This window comes from Mobula birostris, chromosome 9 (assembly GCF_030028105.1).
Source record: "Mobula birostris isolate sMobBir1 chromosome 9, sMobBir1.hap1, whole genome shotgun sequence".
Taxonomy (NCBI): domain Eukaryota; kingdom Metazoa; phylum Chordata; class Chondrichthyes; order Myliobatiformes; family Myliobatidae; genus Mobula; species Mobula birostris.
The window spans coordinates 88,898,121-88,917,473 of NC_092378.1; the positions used below are offsets into that span (position 1 = coordinate 88,898,121).

The following is a 19,353-nucleotide window of genomic DNA, read 5'->3' on the forward strand; positions in this document are numbered from 1 at the left end:
TTTAGAAAGAGGTGACATAGCGTAAGAGAATGTTGAATCTTTGTGGGTGGAGTTAAGAAACTGCAAGGGTAAAAACACCCATTATGGGCATCATATATAGGCCTCCAAATATTAGCCAAGATGTGGGGTTGAAATTGCAAAGGGAGCTGGAAAAGCATGTAATAAGGGTAATGTCACAATTGTAATGGGGGACTTCAATATGCAGGGGGTTTGGGAAAATCAGGTTGATGTTGGATCACAAGAAAGGGAATCTATTGAATGATAACAATATAAAGAGTAAAAGGGAAGTGAGAGTTGATGTTGGACCACTGGAAAATGATGTTGTTGAGGTAGTAATGGGGGACAAAGAAATGGCGGATGAACTTAATGAGTACTTTACATCAGTCTTCACTGTGGAAGACACTAGCAGTGTTCCAGAGATTTGCGAGTGTCAGGGAACAGGTGTAAGTGCCATTGCTATTACAAAGGAAAAAGTACTAAGCAGACTGAAAGGTATTAAGGTGTATAAGTCACCTGGACCAGATGGACTACGTCCCAGAGACCTGAGAGAGGTTGCTGAAGAGATAACGTCTACTTGACCAGCTCTCCAACTGAGCTCCTCTCCGCTGTCTCGTGTTGGTTGTGACAGGGTGGGATGGGGCGGGGAGCGGGGTTTGCACTCGCTTCTGTGTTAGAATATCATGAGCACAAAATCCAGTCCAACATTCCCAATCCATGGTGAGAAATTGATGTATTGTTGAACTGGCATCTTGAGAACAGCCATTAATTTTGGCCCCTGGGGGTGATGTGAAAGATTCAGCAACACCGGGTTTAAAAGAGAAAAGAAGGTGAATTATAGCCAAGTTATTCCTCAACATTAAAAAGGATTAAAAAACTTTTGTCATCATATTCTTGTTTGAGATCTTCTATGTTAATTTCACTGCTACATTTCCTAAGTTACAACAGCATTCATATTTCAGAAGTTCTTTGTTGACCTTGGAACATTTTGACATTCCCCGAAATGCATACCAAAGCCACTGTATTTATCCAGATTTAGTCACAACCTCTTGCTGGAGTACCACGTCGCCAGAACCTCAGCCAACAGCATTATGTAATTACAGGCTTCAGTTCATGCTGGAGCACATGTTAATAGAGCCTAGCTGGTCTTTTCTTTTACAAAGGCAAAATAATATGGATGCTGGAAATGTTCAGTAGTTAGAGGCACCTGTGGAGAGAGAAAGTTTATGTTGCTAGTTGGTGACTTCTGATGAAAGACCATTGACCTGAAACATTCACTTCTCTATGTGCACAGTTTCTCCAGAGCTGCTGGGCATTTCTGGCATTTTATGTTTCATTTTGTTATCGTTATTGATTGTCTGCTATTGACATCTAATAAGGGGGTAGGTATTGGTTAGCTCATTATTCTTTCTAATTGCCAGCCATGGGAGACTCTCCTCCTTGTGTAAGAAATTCAGATAATTCAACTCCATTTTACTGAAGTCACAATCTATATTAATAGCTCTGGTGTGACATTAAGCTGATGCTGTTCTGTTGAATGATACATACAAGATCCCAACTGTTGATTATAAAGGTTCTACAGCACTTTTCAGAGAACCTCTCCCTATTATTCTAGATAATATTTCCCCAAAACAACACCTAAAGCAGATTATGTTATAATTTCTCTTGGGGCCACTTATTGAATCTTGCTTTGTACTTATCAGCCTCCATATTCCCCACATCGTAATACTGGAAGTGGGATGTACCTTCTATTAACTATAAATCAGTTTGTGAAAGGAGCAATTGAAATGCATATTTAAATGCAAGATTATGCTCTTTACAAGACTAATTCTTATGTGGAAACACTTTGGACACTGCTGCACAATATAGTGTAGTCCATGAGCGGGGAATCATGAATATTCCAGTCCCAGGTGTGCACGTAACATTGTTGAACCACACAACTGCAACCTGCTGTGTTTTGAATCCCCCATGGTGAAGTATTCAATGTTGGCAGAAAAGTGTTGAGTCTCAGAGTGAATGGGTTGATGGTCACTCTGTTGATGTCCAATAGGTGAAGCTGTTCACAGGCACCACTCTGCCTCCGTGTTTTCTCACAAGGCAGTCATCTTCCAGTGCACAGTACAGAATTGGATTTTTAAATGGCCACTATTGACACCTAATTAATCAGAAGAAGTTGCAATATGAGTGCAATGAATAATTAATAACACTTAATAAAGTTGTAATTACTGTAATCAGTTAACAAACAATAAGGGGATCAAAACTGCTGCAACTCTAGTGGTGCACTAATCAATTAGAGCCTGTCTGTAAAACAGTAAATTTCAATATGCTGCTTGCCATGAATAATACTCAAAATTAAACACTGCAGAAGCTCACTGGGTATTTCATCTATTTACTTAGATCTCAGAATTAAGTTAAAGGTAAAGAATAGAAGGGAGCTCACACTTTGAGGATGAGAGGCTAAATCACAGCAGTTTCAACACCACAGCTCCAACCATGTTCACTACCTCGAGATGTCTTTGGCATTGCTTACCTGTAGCCAAGGTGTGATGAAGTGGGGACAGGGGAGGTGAGCAGTGTCAAGGTGCTGAGATATTTTCAATTATCAGGCAACTGAAGGTACCAACAATTTTAGCCAGAGATACGAAGCAAAGGCAGAATAGGGGCTGATGCAAAAGGCAATTCTTGGGCTTAAGTGGAGAGCAGTGACAATGATAGGGCTGAGTCTGGAGAAGGAAACAATCTGGGAGTGAAGTGAGGAGTAAAGGCAGTGTTAGGGTGGAGGTGGAACAGAAGTAATGAATGTGCTGAGGAGGCGAGGGCATAGTTGTGTTACTGCTTGGATGGTTGGTAATGGATAAACAACTGCTGGCACCATTCATTTGGGTGGTTCGCTACATTGTTTTGAAATTACCTCAAAGTAAATTGAAAAGTTCATGGTAAACTTCTTTTTTAAAATTACCCAAATTATAGACATGTGCTCTCCCATTGTTTTGTGTTCATTTATTTAAAATATCCACATGTTGAGTAATATCACATGTGCTTGACATTGGATGAGACTTGTGCTGGAGTTGTGCTATTGCATTCTGGGGGTTGTAGTCCTGATGGCACTCATACCTCTCAGGAATTGTGGTCTTCAGTTGGTAATGGAGTGTCGTCTGCTGCTTATTTGAATCAACCCATCAGTCTTCATACCAGTGCTTACAAGCTTCACTTGATGATAAAGAGAGACAACAATAAGAGGATGAAGAGGTTTTAAAGACAGCAACAACAGGTGAAAATAAACCATGATCTAGAATATGCATGGGCTTGTCTTGCTTGAGAATAATCTGTGACATTTCCCTCATGTGGAGAGTTTGCCTGGATTCTCATTTTCAGCACAGAAGGGATGAGCAATTTGGTGTCTAAGCAGGCTGCAGAACAAATGTCTCTGTATTATGAGGTGAATAATTAAGTTCTAAAATGGAATTTCTATTTTGAAAAATAAATTGCAATTTATTTTTCCATTACACTCCTCAGTCTGCAGCCAGACAGTTGGTATTTCATATTGCTGCAATGGTATTTGATGTGAAACAACCCTTGGAGTGGCTAAACAGAGGAGGCGAGGGGCCCTCCCTATGAAATTACTTTTTAATAGGATTTTTCTGATATTCTATAACTATTATGCATCATGTTTCATTCCACAAATTACACACTTCATTGAATTACATAATATTTAAGGCATAGGAACTGTCCATTTAGTCCAACTAGTTAATGCAGCTTTTGCTCCATAGTGTTTTATCACCGCTCTATCCCTTTAATCTCAACAGTGTATCAATTGTTTTCCCTTTCCTCTAAATGCCCTGTCTCTTATCCCAAATTCCATGAACTTGCCATTATCTAGACATGTTCTGGCCTTATCCAATATATTAGGGACTGGGTTTTGATCTCCCACACGTCTAAATAGGTTTTAATCATTTAGTTCCCTTCTACCAGTAAACTTTGGACTTTCAGTTAGCAGCAGCTCATCAGACAAGGCTGCAAAAGAAAAATCTAGATCTGTGTGCTTAATATCCTGTATCATTGTTCACTTGCAGATGGTTACAGGAGAGAGAGAGAGATCAGGGCAGTTCTCCAGAGTATGGCTTTCATGTCCTTAAAGCAAGCTGTGATAGGCAGGTGACTAGTGTGGGGAGCTGATAACTACTCCCTTTGTATAATATTTCAACAGCAAAAAATAATCCAAAATGAGCTCTATCCCTTTATCATTTTGTTTTCTTTGTTGAACTACATGCTGTTTGAGTAGAATTATGAATTCATTGCAGTAATGGAATACTGAAGACTGTCATTTGAAGATAGCTTTTATTCAATGGAACTGACCGTCACTGTGTGAGTGAGCTTCAATGTATCACAAACCAGGAGGCAGAAAAAAGGGCTTTGAACTGGTTCTTTGTCGGGGGACTAACTGGAAGTTTGTAAAATATGCAACAATTTTGCTTATGAAATGCAGCTCTTAATTTCATTTCCATCCATCACTATGTGCTGACACAGTACTTATTTGATTGTTAATGGATTTACACCAACTAAAAAGCAAAACTTATACCAAGGGTTAGCTCAACACATTGGCAATGTTCCACAAAATCACCAAGGGTACAATAGGGTAGACAGTCACTGCCTTCCCATCTTAGGGGAGTCTAAACCTAGGGGCATAAGTTTAAGGGAAGAGGGATCTGAGGAGCAAGTGTTTTGCCAGAAATGGAGTGGGTTCATGGAAGGAACTGCCGGAAGAAATGGTAGATGCAGGTGCAATTACAACCTTTAAAACAAATTTAGATAGGTACATGGATAGGAAAGAGTTAGAGGGATATGGTCCAGTTGCAAGCAAATGGGATTAGCTTAGATAGACTTCTTGCTCAGCATGAATAATTTGGCTGAAAGGCAACCTTCATGCTATATATCTTTATGACTCTACACTCCATTCTCAGAGTCACAAGGGTAGAGGTTGATCGTTTCGCTCAAAATTGAGACTCGTGTTTCTATTCAGAGTGGAGATTTTCTACTATGCCTTTAACCAACACCTAAGCTACAATTTGTATCTGCAACTGCTGGAAATTTGGAAATAAAACCTTAGTCAGGTTGGTAAGCTTTCATCAGAACTGGATAAGTGAGAAAGCAAATGTTGCAGAAGAGGTTGCTGGGTGAGTGGGAAGTGGTGGGAGACAATACAGCATAGAGTGGAAACCAAGGTAATATGATGTTTTTGTAGCTGGTCTAGTTGAGAGAGAAACAGCACGATATGCTGGAACTGTAAGAATTAGAACACAACAGATACTGGAAGTGCCCAGTAAATCGGGCAGTATCCATGGAGAGAGAAAACTGTGTTAAGGAAGATTACCTTGGATCAGAATTTGAAAATTCTGGCACTGACAAGTAGTTTATCTGAAATTGTTGAATTGATATTAAGATCCACACTTAAATTCATATCAAAAACAACTTATTACACTTGAAAGCATGTTGAAATACACAATATGTTTTTAAAATTCTTGCCACAATAAAAGGTCCCTGCCCAACCTCTCTGTTTCCATCCAGTTTCAAATTTGGAATTATCTGGTTTATTTGACATGACAAAATAAATCAAAAAACCCAAAATAAGAAAGGTGACAATGCCAGTAGCTGGGATTATCAATCAATCTGCAGGTGTAAATACATGAACACTGTCTACTGTTTATTAGCTATTGTGTTTGCACCTTACTTTCAATTGGTGCCCTCCTTCCACTCATGTGATAGTCCACTGCTATCTCTGAACACAGCAACCATCCTGAAAGCTGTGTGCTGTGCCAAATGACTTTAACATTTTCTTTTCTGAACTAAACATTTTAAATCCATTTTCACTTTTGATTATGTATCAGACAGGTTTCTAACAGTAAAGATGCAAGTTTTTAATTTAATTTAAACAGTAAGAGCAACTTTTATTGTCCATCCCTGGCTGCCCATGAGATGATGATGATTTGCCACCTTCTTCAGCCACTGCAGGCAGTATGTTGAAGGAACTCCCACAGTGCTGTGCGTGTGGAGTTTCATGATTTAGATCGAGTGATAATCATGTAATGGCAACAAATTGTCTTCCCATGTCAGGGTGCATTGAGGCTTTAGATAACTTACAGAAAGTGTCATAGAAGACAGGCCCTTCAGCCCAGCTGGCCCATGCTGACGATAGCATCCTCCCTGCAAGTTCCAGTTGCTTGTGTCTGGTCCATAATCCTTTCCTAGTGTCGTGGTTATACCCTCTTGGACAACTTCCTTTGGTAGCTCATTCCAGGCACTCATTATCCTCTGTGTGAAGAAGTTACCTCTCAGGTCTCTTTAAAGTGCCTTCCCTCTTATATCTGTGCCCTCTAGTTTTGGACCCTGCACCCCTAGGGAAAAGACTTGGGCTATCTAACTTATCAATGCCCCTCATGGTTTTATAAACGTCTACGAAGCCATCCCCCTCATACTCCTTTGCTTTAGGGAGTAAAGGTCCAGCATGACCAACCTCCCCCTGTAACTCAAATCCTGTAAACCAGAGAGCATCCTTGTAAATCTTTGTACACCCTCTCCAGTCTTTCCTATAGCAAGGTGACCAAAATTGCATACAATACTCCAAGAACAGCCTTGTATAACAAACAACTTGTATAACTGCAGCATAATGTCCTTACTCCTAAACTGGATCTCCAACTTACTTGTGCAGCCACTTTCAGTGAACTGTGCACTTGTACTCCCAGAACCTCTATGCCACAACACTCATCAGTGCTCTGCCATTCACTGTATAAGTCCTACCCTGGCATACAAAATGCATCACTTCACACTTATGTTCTTAAATTGAAATCCATTTGTCCTTCCTCAGCACATCTCTCTAACTGATATTCTCTTTGCAATTCATTGTAACCTGTTTCACTATCAACAAGAAGCTTGCTAATAGTGCTGTGTATGTTCATATCCATATCATTTACGTAAATAATGACTAACAGAGGTCGCAACATTGACCCCTAGGGCACTCCACTAGTCACAAGCCACCAATCGGAGAACTGATCTTCAATCATCACTCTCTGCTTCCTATCATTGAGACAATTCTGAATCCACCTTGGTAGTTCCCTCGAATCCCATGTGAACCAACCTACGAGATCAGTCTGCCCTGTAGGACCTTGTCAAAGGCCTTACTGAAATCCATATAGATAACATCCACTGTCCTACCTTCATCTATCTCTTTAGTTGCTTCTTTCAAAATCTCCAAAAGATTCATCAGACATGATTTCCCATGCACAAAACCTCGCTGGCTATACCTGCTCAGACCTTCAGTATCCAAGTGATGGTAGATCTTGTCTCTCAAAATTCCATCCAGTAACTTCTCTACAACTGAGGTTAAACTCACCAGCTTGCAATTCCCAAGCATATTTTTGCTACCTTTCTTAAAGAATGAAACAACATTAGTGCGCCAACAAACTTCTGGAACTTTGCCGGAGGCTAATGGGTGCAGCAAAAGCGGGAGGAATGGATACACACTGCTTTGAAATAGGTACTTTTGAGCTTGTGTGTTGCTGGAAACACAAACACTTAGATGCAGAACATTTCATCCGCTCCTAACTACAGTGAATAGGACTTGCAACAAAGAAACTGCTGCAGGAAACTCAGCAGGTCAGGCGGAATCTGTGAAAGCAAAGGAGTACAGTAGCTGACATTTCAAGTTGAGACTCTGCATCAGTTTGTTTTTTGCTCCAGATAAAAGCATCATGTGTCTCCAACTGAGTCATGTGATTTTTGTAGCAAAAGTATTAACGTGGCCGGTTCAGTTAGGTTTCTAGTCAAAGGTGAGCCCAAGGATAAAAAGGCTGTAAATATGAAATGAAAATGTAAACACTTAGCTGGTCAGGTTGCAGTTGTGAAAAAGAATTCAAAATAATAGTTTGGGTTGAAGATCTGCAGGAAGGGGTTAGTTGGAGATGGTCTTGTCTGGCACACATAACCATAAGACATGGGAGCAGAATTAGGCTGTTCAGCCCACCAGGACTGCTCCACCGCTCCATCATGGCTGTTCCCAGATCCCATACACCTGCCTTCTTACCTTTGATGCCCTGACCGATCAGGAAACTATCAACTTCCACTTTAAATATACCTATGGACTTGCCCTCCACCGCAGTCTGAGGCACAGCATTCCACAGATTCACTACCCTCTGGGTAAAAAATATTCTCCTTACTCTGTCCTAAAAGGTTACCCCTCAATTTTGAGGCTATTTTGTCAGCTGTTCCTTTGCCTCCACAGATTCACACATGGCACACATGTTAGCTGCCATATTCTAGTCTTGCCTGTTTGTTATCCAGTCTTGTAGCACGCAGGCAGCAACTGCTTTGTTATCCAAGGAGAAGTAAGTAAAGTTGAGTATATTATGCAACATCATCAGCGAACATTTCCAAATGCATAATTACGCGAAGGTCTTTAGCGAAGCTACCTGAGCGGACTGGATGTACGGCACAGCCCTGAAGAAGTCCTATACCATGTCCTGGACTGAATAATTGATCTCCAACAAATACAACGTTCTTTTCATGCTATTTCATCAAAAACTCTCCAATAAATTGGTCAACTTGATTTCTCTTTTGCAAATCCATGTTGTCTTTACCCTGTTGTAATGACTAACTTTAGTTAACTCTCCCCCCCCCCCCCCGGACAGATGTTAAAGTTAACTGACTTTTAGTTTCTTGCTCTTTTTGTCTTCCTCCTGATTTGAATAAGAGGGTTACATTTTCTATGTTCCAATCTAATGGAACATTCCCAGTGCGTATCATTTAATCCAGGGGTCCCCAACCTTTTTTGCACTGCGGACCAGTTTAATATTGACAATATTCTTGCAGACCGGCTGACCGGGGGGTGGGGGGGCGGGGTGTTCAAGTAGGGTTAAACTCTCCTGAACATGTCTTTTACAGTTAGGGTTGCCAACTTTCTCACTCCCAAATAAGGGACAAAAGTAGTAGTCAAATCCTGACGAAGGGTCCCGGCCCGAAACGTCGACTGTACCTCTTCCTATAGATGCTGCCTGGCCTGCTGCATACACCAGCATTTTTTGTGTCTGTTGACGGGACACTTGCGTTTACCCCGAGAAAGACTACCATGACCATGAAGCCTTGTGCAGGCACCTGTGTATGCATGCGTGTAGGTGCTGATTTTTTTCCCACAAATCAGTTTTGGCTTAATCTTCCCGACTACACTGTACATTATTTCTACTTAATATAGGCTGTGTATTTATCATATCATTCCTGCTTTTACTATATGTTAGAGTCATTTTAGGTTTTATGTGGGTTATTTGGTATGACTTGTTAGGTTATTTTTTGGGTCTGGGAATGCTCAAAAATTTTTCCCATATAAATTAGTGGTAATCGCTTCCTCGCTTTACACCATTTCGGCATGAAAGATTTCATAGGAACGCTCTACCTTAGCAGGGGAAATACGGGACAAGGGCGGTCCCATATGGGACAAACCAATTTAGCCCAATATATGGGATGTCCTGGCTAATATGGGACAGTGGGTAACCCTATGTTCAAGTTCAACAGTGCATGACAGGGAATGAGGAAAGTTGCAGCTGACTCATATCGTTTCCTCGCGGCCCGGTAGCACATGCTTTGCGGCCCGGTGGTTGAGGACCAGTGATTTAATCCACTGCAATCTTACCTTGCAGTGAACAGTCACCAAAGTTACAATGCTTCTACAGATTTATTAGAGTGACAATATCGTGACTAATGGCCTCTCATCACATCTGGTTACTATCTTCAAACTTTATAACACAAGAGCACAAGAAGGTAAGAGCAGGAGTAGGTCACCAGACCTCTCTAGCCAGAACTGCCATTAAGTATCATCTGCAACGGGCCACATCTCCTCTTCTGTGCTAGCTTCCCATAACCCATTGTTACTTAATCTTTCAAATATTCATTTATCTCCACCTTAAATATATTTAATGATCTGGCATCCACCACTTTGATGGCCTCTGAGTGAAGAAATTTAAATGCACCTCTGTTTAAAATAACTGATCCCTTTTTTAGAAGCAACGTTTCCTTGCTTAAGACTCTCCCATCGCTGAAAATAAAATATCTACCCTGGCAAACCCCCTTAGGATCACCTGTCATTCTTCTAAATCCTGAGATTAAAAACCCAAGCTGTCTGGCCTCTCTCGATCACACCGCCTTTTCATCCCAGGAATTAGCCTGGTGAATCTTCTTTGGACTGCCTCCAGGACTGCCATATATTTTATTTGTTAAGGAAACTAGGCACATTATTCCATGTTTGACCAAGCACCCTGAAGCAAAACCTCCCTACTTGTAAAATCCAAGCCCTTTCACCTTTACTTGTTGGACCTGCCTGCAAACTTCATCTTTTTGCAGTCTCTTTCCATTCAGATAATAATTCACCTTTTGATTCTTCTCCTGACTCTGGCAATGATACAACAATCTCTGGCACAGGATTAAATTGTTTTTCTCAGTTAGTCTGTTCCTGCTTCAAATAAAACACGAATATCTTTGCGGACGTAAGTATCAATATGAATGTTTCCTAACATTTGCAGTTGGCTGCATTTTGAATATTTTTACCTTGGACTTCTGAAGAACATCTCCATTCTTTCTGCTTGCAAGCAGAAGCATTTCTTCTCTTTGTCCTAACCGCTAATGTTCTCAATTTCACCTCTTTGGAACTGAGCTGTCACTTTGTTCTGGCATATCCTCTGATCCTACCTCTCCTATCCTCCACATGGTTGCCTTTTCATCAGACTTGCTATGCCATGTCATGTTTCTCAGATCTACCCTTCCAATGCAGTCATGTCACCATTCGGTGCTCAGTGACTGTGTTGTTGATGGTTGTAATTCATTGCCATTGTAAACTACTTGTTCCCAGTGAGTTCTAAATGTGGAATAGTGTACAAACCAATTCACATAAGACTTGCAGAACTCACACAAAGTGTGAGTAGTTCAAAGGGTTGTACATATAGAAACCCATACACCGCTGAGGGGACGTGTCATGAATGATATTGGCAACAGTGGCTGTCTCTGTGCACACTTATTATGTCTCATGATTGAAGGAGAAAGGTGTTACTTCCTGATTATTAATCCCTTACCACTACCTTCTCAACACTAATTGGTATCTCATTAAGTGGTATTTCCCAAGATTTTAGAGAAATGTCTGCAAGAAGAAGCTCATGACTCAAGTTCAGGACTGTGACATCTTACGGTCTAGGGGCCATCAATGAGAGAATACTGAACGTGGCAATTCCACTTTTGCAGTGACAAATGAAGGCCATGGAATCAGAGCAAAAGGGTAGTTTGAAGCTCCAGGCACTGTCCCACAGCTGCCTTTGTACAGATCTCAGACTTGCAGTAATTACTGGTCCGAAGATAGATTGGCATTTGATGGAGATACTGTCAAACAAATGTCTGGAGAACAACCAATCAGGTTTTATTAATGTAATTGTTTATCTAAAATGATATTGATCAAGACACACAGCAAAGATCTATGAATGCCCTCAGTTTTTGGGTGTGATATTCAGAGTAAGTAGTGTGCTGCAGATCTGGACTGGTTTCCATTAAAGTTCTAAATCTTTTTAAACAGGAGCTTGTTGTTTAAGGAGACTGTATTTGTGCATGTGGATTGAACAGTGGACTGAGACTGATATAAACTAAGAGAAGGAAACAATGAATGAAACAGGGCAGGAAACTGGCTTAAACTTAGTGCTGTTTATACTGTCAATGGCTGAATTATATTCCTCTTTCTTGCAGGCTGCCAATAGTCTTGGAGCAAAGATGCAACTGTTGGAGACGGACTTCTCCCGCTCACTCACCGACCTGATCAACCTTCACCTGCATCATCAGAACAGCATCCCAGCATTCCTCAGTGCCATCACCCTTGACCTCTTCAGTCGCCAGACCTGTGCGTAGTGGAGGAGGAAATCTGTGTCACTGAAGAAACCGTTTTATGTATTTTGTTATACTGCAAGAAAGCTTATTTTAGAAGTGATAATTAGAGACTAGTTCAACATTTAGTAGATCTGTGATGGGACGTTTGCTTAATATGTTTTGCAAACATTTATTTCTGCTTTAGTTGTGGATTTAATTAATTTCTTTGCCTTCGTTCATCTCCTGGCAGCTGGAAAGGAGAGTGAACAGAGCATGAACTTGGCAGCTGCCACTATCAGTGCTGCCTTCAGGAGTCTCCTTCTCCTGCAGGGAGCCAGGCAAATGCTGGCTATTCAGGTGGAGGGACTTTGAGGTGAAGGACATGATTAAGAAATGATGAAACTGTTCTCGCCAGTTGACATAAAATACAAGTGGAATTAAGCTAACCTGCTGTCTTTGGCAAAAATCCCAGTGCAAATCCAGGCATCCTGTTATTGATATAAATTCTTACCCACAAAACATCCATCAGGATTTACTTGCTGCACTCCCTCTTACTTCTACTGATAGTTCTGTAGTGTATGATGGGTTAAAGATATCCAGTCACAGCAGCCGATAGCTCAGAATTACGTACAGAGGCTGAGCATAATGCAGGAAATGTAGATAGGTCAGTCCTGTGCAGAGACAAGTGCGATTCCCTGTCTCTGTACTTCTTTCTGTATTTCTCACACTGCAGGTGTCTCTTTCTGATTCACTCGTTCTCTACCTCTCCGTAGCGCACACTCTATTTTCCCTCTCTCTCTTCTCCTCTCATTCCCATCTCTCCCTCTCTGCAGATTTCCCTTCTTTCTCCCTCTTTCTCTTTCCTTCTCTCTCCCCCCTCTCTCCCACTCCTCCCCTCAATCCCTCCCAGTTTCTTCTTCTTCTCTCCCTTCCCCTCTCTCAACTCCTCCTCCTTCCTCTCTTCCTCCTCCCTCCCCTATCTCTCCCCTCCTCTTCCCTCCCCTCCTCCTCCCCCTCCCCTTTCCTCCTCCCCCCCAACTCTCTCCCCTCCTCCTTCCTCTCCCTCTCGTTCCCCGCCCCCCTCCCTCCCTCTCTCTCTCTGACTCGTCTTTGTCAGTCTCCATGTGGACAGGTGATCTATAATGTGGAACTGCTCCCAGGAAGATACAAACCACCGTTCTTGGAGTGACAACACGCAGAGAATATTGAAATCAAAGTTAGGAATTTACAAAAGCTATGACACCGGTTGATCATAATTAGCAAAAGCTTCTTGTTACACTGTGCATATTTCAGCTAAAGAGAGACTTCATGTTTGGGCTGGAGGGAGGGGAGGGGAAAATAGAGTGGAGCCAGGAGAGATGAGTGGACAAGGGAAAGAGGGAGAGACATTGGTAACAGTGCTTTTTTTCTTTGTACTGCAATGATTTAGAATCTAGATTATGCATCAGGTCTCAGTGACTTTATTAACTGCTGATGTTTAGTTTTAGGCAACAATGTGCTAAAGGTTTTTTTAATAGTTTTCTCCTCCAGCTATATGAATGTCAGCAACCACACGGGGATAAAGAAGCACTCTTAGCATCCTGGTTCAGCAACTGGTCTTGTGCCATTTCATTATGTTTTTGAACAATGATCAAGTGAAATCTTTCCCCTCATTTCTTACTGATTCAAAGATTCTTATTGTCTTGTCTGCAATAGGCAAACTAAGTGACCAGAGGATTGATTAAAGGGAGTAATATTATGCATAAGTTTGTAACTCATTGTATGTCTGCTTTGTACAAGAACTGAATGAATCTGTCTGTACGATGAAGACCACACATTATAAATGTAACAATGTTGTTATTTTTGGGAGGATTGATTTGTGGCAAATAAAGATGTGGAAGATGGAAATGTTGAATTACTCTCTAATTTAAGTCGAGCTACAACATTGAAAGATTACAAATGAATGAGTTATTGCATTTTTAATTAACAGGATTGAACTGATGATTAACTTCTGCTTATGGCTGTAGTGACCTGGCTTCCCCGACACAGAACATGCAAACTGCTGATGTGTTTTTTTTACTTTTATGAGTTATCTTAAAGGGTTTTGCTTCTGGTTACCAGGTAAGTTTGACAATATCTGACGGAAACCTGGTTAAGACACTGCGGCAGTCAGAGGAGGTGCTGCTCTGGTACATGGGTGGTGACCTGTGAGTCCTCTGTAGAACTCATCCCACCCTTTTCATGCATGAGTTCCAGTGGCAGTAGCCCTGTTGTTTATGGGAGCTTGCTGTGCATGAATTGTTCTCCCCACCCCCCAACCTTTTGCTCTGCACCATTGCCTAATCTTATTGGCTGCAATCTGTTCTGGGATGTCCAGTGGTGGTGAGAGGAGCTGTGGATGTGGCCCTGAGTGACTGAGTAAACTACCTCTACCCCCCCCCCCCAGCTGGCTTCAGACAGCACTAGCGAGACTCTGGAGCTTATTGTGTGTACATTGGCCCACAGCCACAGGCAGGGAGGTTTCACAACACCAGTGACAGGAGGAGAGAAAACTATTGCAAAAGCAAACAGCAGCCTTATCAATGCAGTGATAAATGGATACCAAACAGGTGTTACTTTGTACATAATGGAAATTGCCTAATTTCTGATCATTATGCTGACTGCCAGGAAGACTAATCCAGTTCTGCGTCTGCTTGATGGTTTGTTCAAGTTCCATACATTATCTACAACACAGGACAGGAACAGTTTGATCCATCTGATATATTGTTGTGTATATTCAGGCCTCCAACACAACAACACCCAGGAACAGAAAATGATTATGTTTTCAGTATTACAAACAAGAGAAAATCTGCAGCTGCTGGAAATCTGAGCAACACACACAAAATGCTGGAGGAACTCAGCAGGCCAGGTGGCATCTATAGAAAAGAGTACAGTTGATATTTCGGGCTGAAGCACTTCAGCAGGACTGGAGAATAAAAATGAGGAGTAGAATTAAAAGGTAGGGGAGAGGAGAGAGAAATAAATAACAGGTGATGGGTGAAACTAGGTAGGGGAGGGCGAAGTAAAGAGCTGGGAAGTTGATTGGAGAAGGGGAAGGGGGAATCTAATAGGAGAGATCAGAGGGCCACGGAAGAAAGAAAAGTGGGGAGGAGCACCAGAGGGAGGCGATGGGCAGGCAAGGAGATAAAGTGAAATTTTATTGGCATAATTTTTCTTCTTTTGCATATTGCTTGCTTGTCAGGTTTTGTCTGTTTATGTTTAGTTTTTCATAGTTCTATTTAATTTATTTTTTCCTGTACATGAATCTCAAGGTTGTATATGGTAATATATACATACTTTGATAATAAAATTACTTTAACTTTTGAACTTTGAACCTGCGGATCTTTTATCTGAAACTGCAGGATTGAGAGCTCGTTCTCCCAGGAGTGCTCTGCACAGGGTATTCCCAAGTCTATTTGCTTCAAACGCCAGGGCAATGCATTGCACAGGGAGCAATATCAATTCGTGCAGCCTTGATACAGAACTCACATTACAATTACAAGGGACAACAGCAGTGTCCATATGATTTCATAATTAGCATAATTCAAGATAATGAGAGGCATTGATTGTGTGGATAGTCAGAGGCTTTTCCCCAGGGCTGAAATAGCTAGGCTGAGAGGGCATAGTTTTAAGGTGCTTGGAATTAGGTACAGAGGAGATGTTGGGGCAAGTCTTTTTTTTTATACACAGAGAGTGGTGAGTGCATGGAATGGGCTGCCGGCGATGGTGGTGGAGGCAGAAACAATAAGAGACTCCTGGATGGGTACATGGAGCTTAGAAAAATAGAGGGCTATGGGTAAAGCCTAGGTAGTTCTAAGGTAGGGACATGTTCGGCACAGCTTTGTGGGCCAAAGGGCCTGTATTGTGCTGTATGTTTTCTATGTTTCTATAATTCAACTCAGAAATGGTCACAAACGATATTTACTCCATGTTAATCTCATATTCAGTCAAGCAAAGCTAACAATATCAGTGTAATGTGATCCAGTTTCCGGGCACGGTTTTTTTAAAATCATCTATTTCATGTTGCCTCGTTTTGGAGTCAGTCAAAGGTGGAAACATCCATTTTGCATCTGCCTTATCGAACCCCTCCATAAAGAAATGTGTCTGATTCCTCAGAGAATGCTTGAAGTTTTTATCTGCCACCATGTGGTTCTTCATGCTCATCCACAGAACAGCTGCTGCAGCAGATACCAGGTAGGAAACACTCTCGTGCTGATTTTGAAGAGATTAAAAAAGGTACTGACAATAATGAAACTGAACAGATGTCAACTTAAGGCTTATCTATAGACATAATGGGAGAGATGAGATTTATTAGCGGAAGTGGGAGTAGGGAAATATAATTAGTTGACTTACATATGTGTAACTGATTGCAACGTGTTAGGCTCACAAACATACAGAATTGAATTACTTGAAATGATCAGCCCCATTGAACCGGCCCCATTTCATGTGAGGGGCGATTGTCATCATTGAACATCCTTCATAGAGACATAGAATCACATATCACTACCGCACAGAAACAATCTCTTCGGCTGTGCCAAATCATTAATCTGCCTAGTCCTATCAACTTGCGCCCAGACCATAGCCCTCCCTCAGATCCAAATTTCTCTTAAATGTTGAAATCCAGCCCACATTCACCACTTGCACTGGCAGCTCGTTCCATACTCTCACCACCCTCTGAGTGAGAAAAATCCCCCTTACGTTACCCTTAAAAATCTCACCTTTCACCCTTAACCCATGACTTCTACTTGTAGTCTCACTGAATCTCAGTGGAAAAAATCTGCTTGTGTTTACCCCTCAACCAGCTGGTCAGTTCACTGTGGCCAATGGGCATCTCACTCGAGCGGCAAGATAAAGGAAAGTAATTCAAAGAAGTAGACATACCTCAGAATCGCGTGCTGCAATGTACACACACTGCAGGACTCTACAGAAGGTGGCTGACCCCACAGACGCTCAGCACTGCTCGGCTCGGCATTGACATCGCTGTTTTAAGTGAAGTACGTTTTACAGATGAACGATCTTTGACAGAGCATGGTGCAGGCTACACTCTCTTCTGGTCAGACAGAAGCAGCAACGAAAACAGACTCTCGGTTGGGCTTCATGATCAAAAACACCATCGGTAATAAGCTTCGAAGCCTACCGTCAGACACTCAGATTAACTTACGTCCCTGCAAGACGACCAATTTGTCACCCTTGTAATAGGTGTTCTGTGGGGAGCTGACATCCCTCCTTTTGGAAACATATAAGGCAGATAAGATCATCGTCCTAGACTACTTCAGTGCCAGGGTGGGTAGGGATGTGGCGGTATTAGATTAGATTATGACACGTAGTCCTCTTTTATTGTCATTTAGTAATGCATGCATTAAGAAATGATACAATATTTCCTCCGGTATGATATCACAAAACACAGGACAGAGCAAGACTAAAAAAACTGACAAAACCATATAATTATAACATATAGTTACAACAGTGCACAATACCATAACTTGATGAAGTCCATGAGCACAGTAAAGTTCAAAGTTTCTCAAATGTCCCACATCTCACGCAGACGGGAGAAGGAAGAAAAACTCTCCCTGCCATGCCGACCACAATCTGACTCTGAGTCATCCGAAAACTTCGAGCTCTGATCAGCTCTCCGACACCGAGTACTGAGCACCATCTCTGTCCAAACAATTCGACCTCATTCTCGGTCACCAAAAGCAGGCAAGGTCGGGGATTTTGAGGCCTACCCTCCGAAAGATTCCCGACCACGCAGTAACGACAGCAGCGAATGAGCGTTTCAGAAATTTCTCCAGATGTTCCTCTGTGCTTTCACGTCCATCTCCATCAAATCAGAATTGTCCATGGCCCCTATTTAACAGATACAATATCATTTTTCACCAGCGGGCTGCGAGTCTGAGGTCATCATAGTGTTGGAAGCTGCAATGACAATGGGAGGATTTTTTGCAGCTCTGCACAGAATTAGGTCTGGTTATAACAAATACACTCTTGCAAAAGAAAACCAGGTTCAAGATGACTTGGAGACACGCCGATCCAAACACTGGCACCTCCTGAACCACATTCTGGTGCACCAAAAGGGTGTGTCCAATGGTCTACACACCAGATCAAGTTGAGTGCAGACTGTTATATGGACAGTCAAAGCGCAAGTCAGACTGGCTATCAAATCAGCAATAAAGAAAAGGGGACCATGGTGAAGACTCCAGGTGGATATGCTCTTTGGCCTCAGCGATGTATTCAAGATCAAGCTAAGGAAGAAACTGGACAGCAAAGGCACACCAAGCGCAGACTCCAACTCAGGAAAGAAATGGGAGCACATGAAGACTGCCATCCAAGATGGGGCTGTTGAGGTAGTTGGGTACTCCTCAAGAAGAAGCAAAGACTGGTTTGATGAAAACACTGAAATCTGGAACCTGCTGCAGAAAAAACACTCCTCCCATCAAGTGGTGCTGTCTAGACCCGATGACCAAGCAGCCAAGGCAAAATACGGAGCTGTAAGCAGCACCCTCCAAGCCAACTGAGACAAATGCAAAATGACTGGTGGACTGCTGTAGCAGAATGAACGTAGCACAACGCAGACATCAGCAACTCATCAGATTCAAGCCCCTCTACACTTATCCAACGGCTCCAGCCTGCTGACAGACAAGGAAGCCATCGTGAGGCAATGGACAGAACACTACAAGAGCCTCTTCGGGGATAATTGTCAAGTATAAGTAGCGACCATTGAGATGAGGTCAGGCTTAAGCTTGATGTCGCGCCAACTCTGGACAAGGTCAAAGCTATTTCCAAGCCGAAGTGCCATGAATCCCCAGGCATTGATGGGATCCCAGAGGAAGTATACAAAATTGGCAGAGATTTTCTCCTGAGCAAGTTCACAAACCTGATCACACCCTGTTGGGAGAAAGGTTCAGTCCTAAATGACCTCTGCAATGCTGTAATTGTCTCCCTGTACAAGAACAAAGGGGAGAAATCTGATTGCTCAAACTACAGAGGTATTATCCTGATATCCACTGCCGGGAAGATCCTCGTCAGAATTCTCTTGGACAGAATCATCCCTAGCATTGCCGAAGTCAACTTCACAGAGCATCACTGTGGATTCAGAGTGAACAGAGGCACACTGACATGATCTTTGATCTGTGCCAGATACAGAAGTATTGCGAACAGAACATGGGACTATACATGGCATTCATTGATCTGACCAAGGCCTTTGATACAGTCAGACACAATGGTCTCTGGAAGATTCTGTCGAAGCTCGGCTGTACCTCGAAATTCCTCACCATCCTGCAACAGCTCCACGAAGGCTAAAGCAGTCAGGTTAAACACAAGAGTGACCTGTCTGACCCATTCCCCAAAAGCACCAGCATGAAACAAGGCTGCTTTGGCACCAAGGCTCTTTGCCATTTTTTTCAGCATGACGCTATGGGAAGCAACTCCAGGTTACTAAAAGCAGTAATCTGCTGA

General features: G+C 42.2%; 1 protein-coding gene across 2 annotated transcripts in view; it reads left to right on the forward strand.

Moving 5' to 3' along the window:
• The window catches only part of mad1l1 (mitotic arrest deficient 1 like 1), a 1,104,775-nt gene extending 1,091,008 nt beyond the window's left edge, over positions 1-13,767 (forward strand). For both annotated transcript variants that reach the window (XM_072268390.1, XM_072268391.1), the window contains one exon: positions 11,764-13,767. In XM_072268390.1, the coding sequence (XP_072124491.1) occupies positions 11,764-11,922 (159 nt within the window). In that variant the 3' untranslated portion in view covers positions 11,923-13,767. The remainder of the gene's footprint in view (positions 1-11,763) is intronic.
• The last annotated feature ends 5,586 nt before the right edge of the window (positions 13,768-19,353 follow it).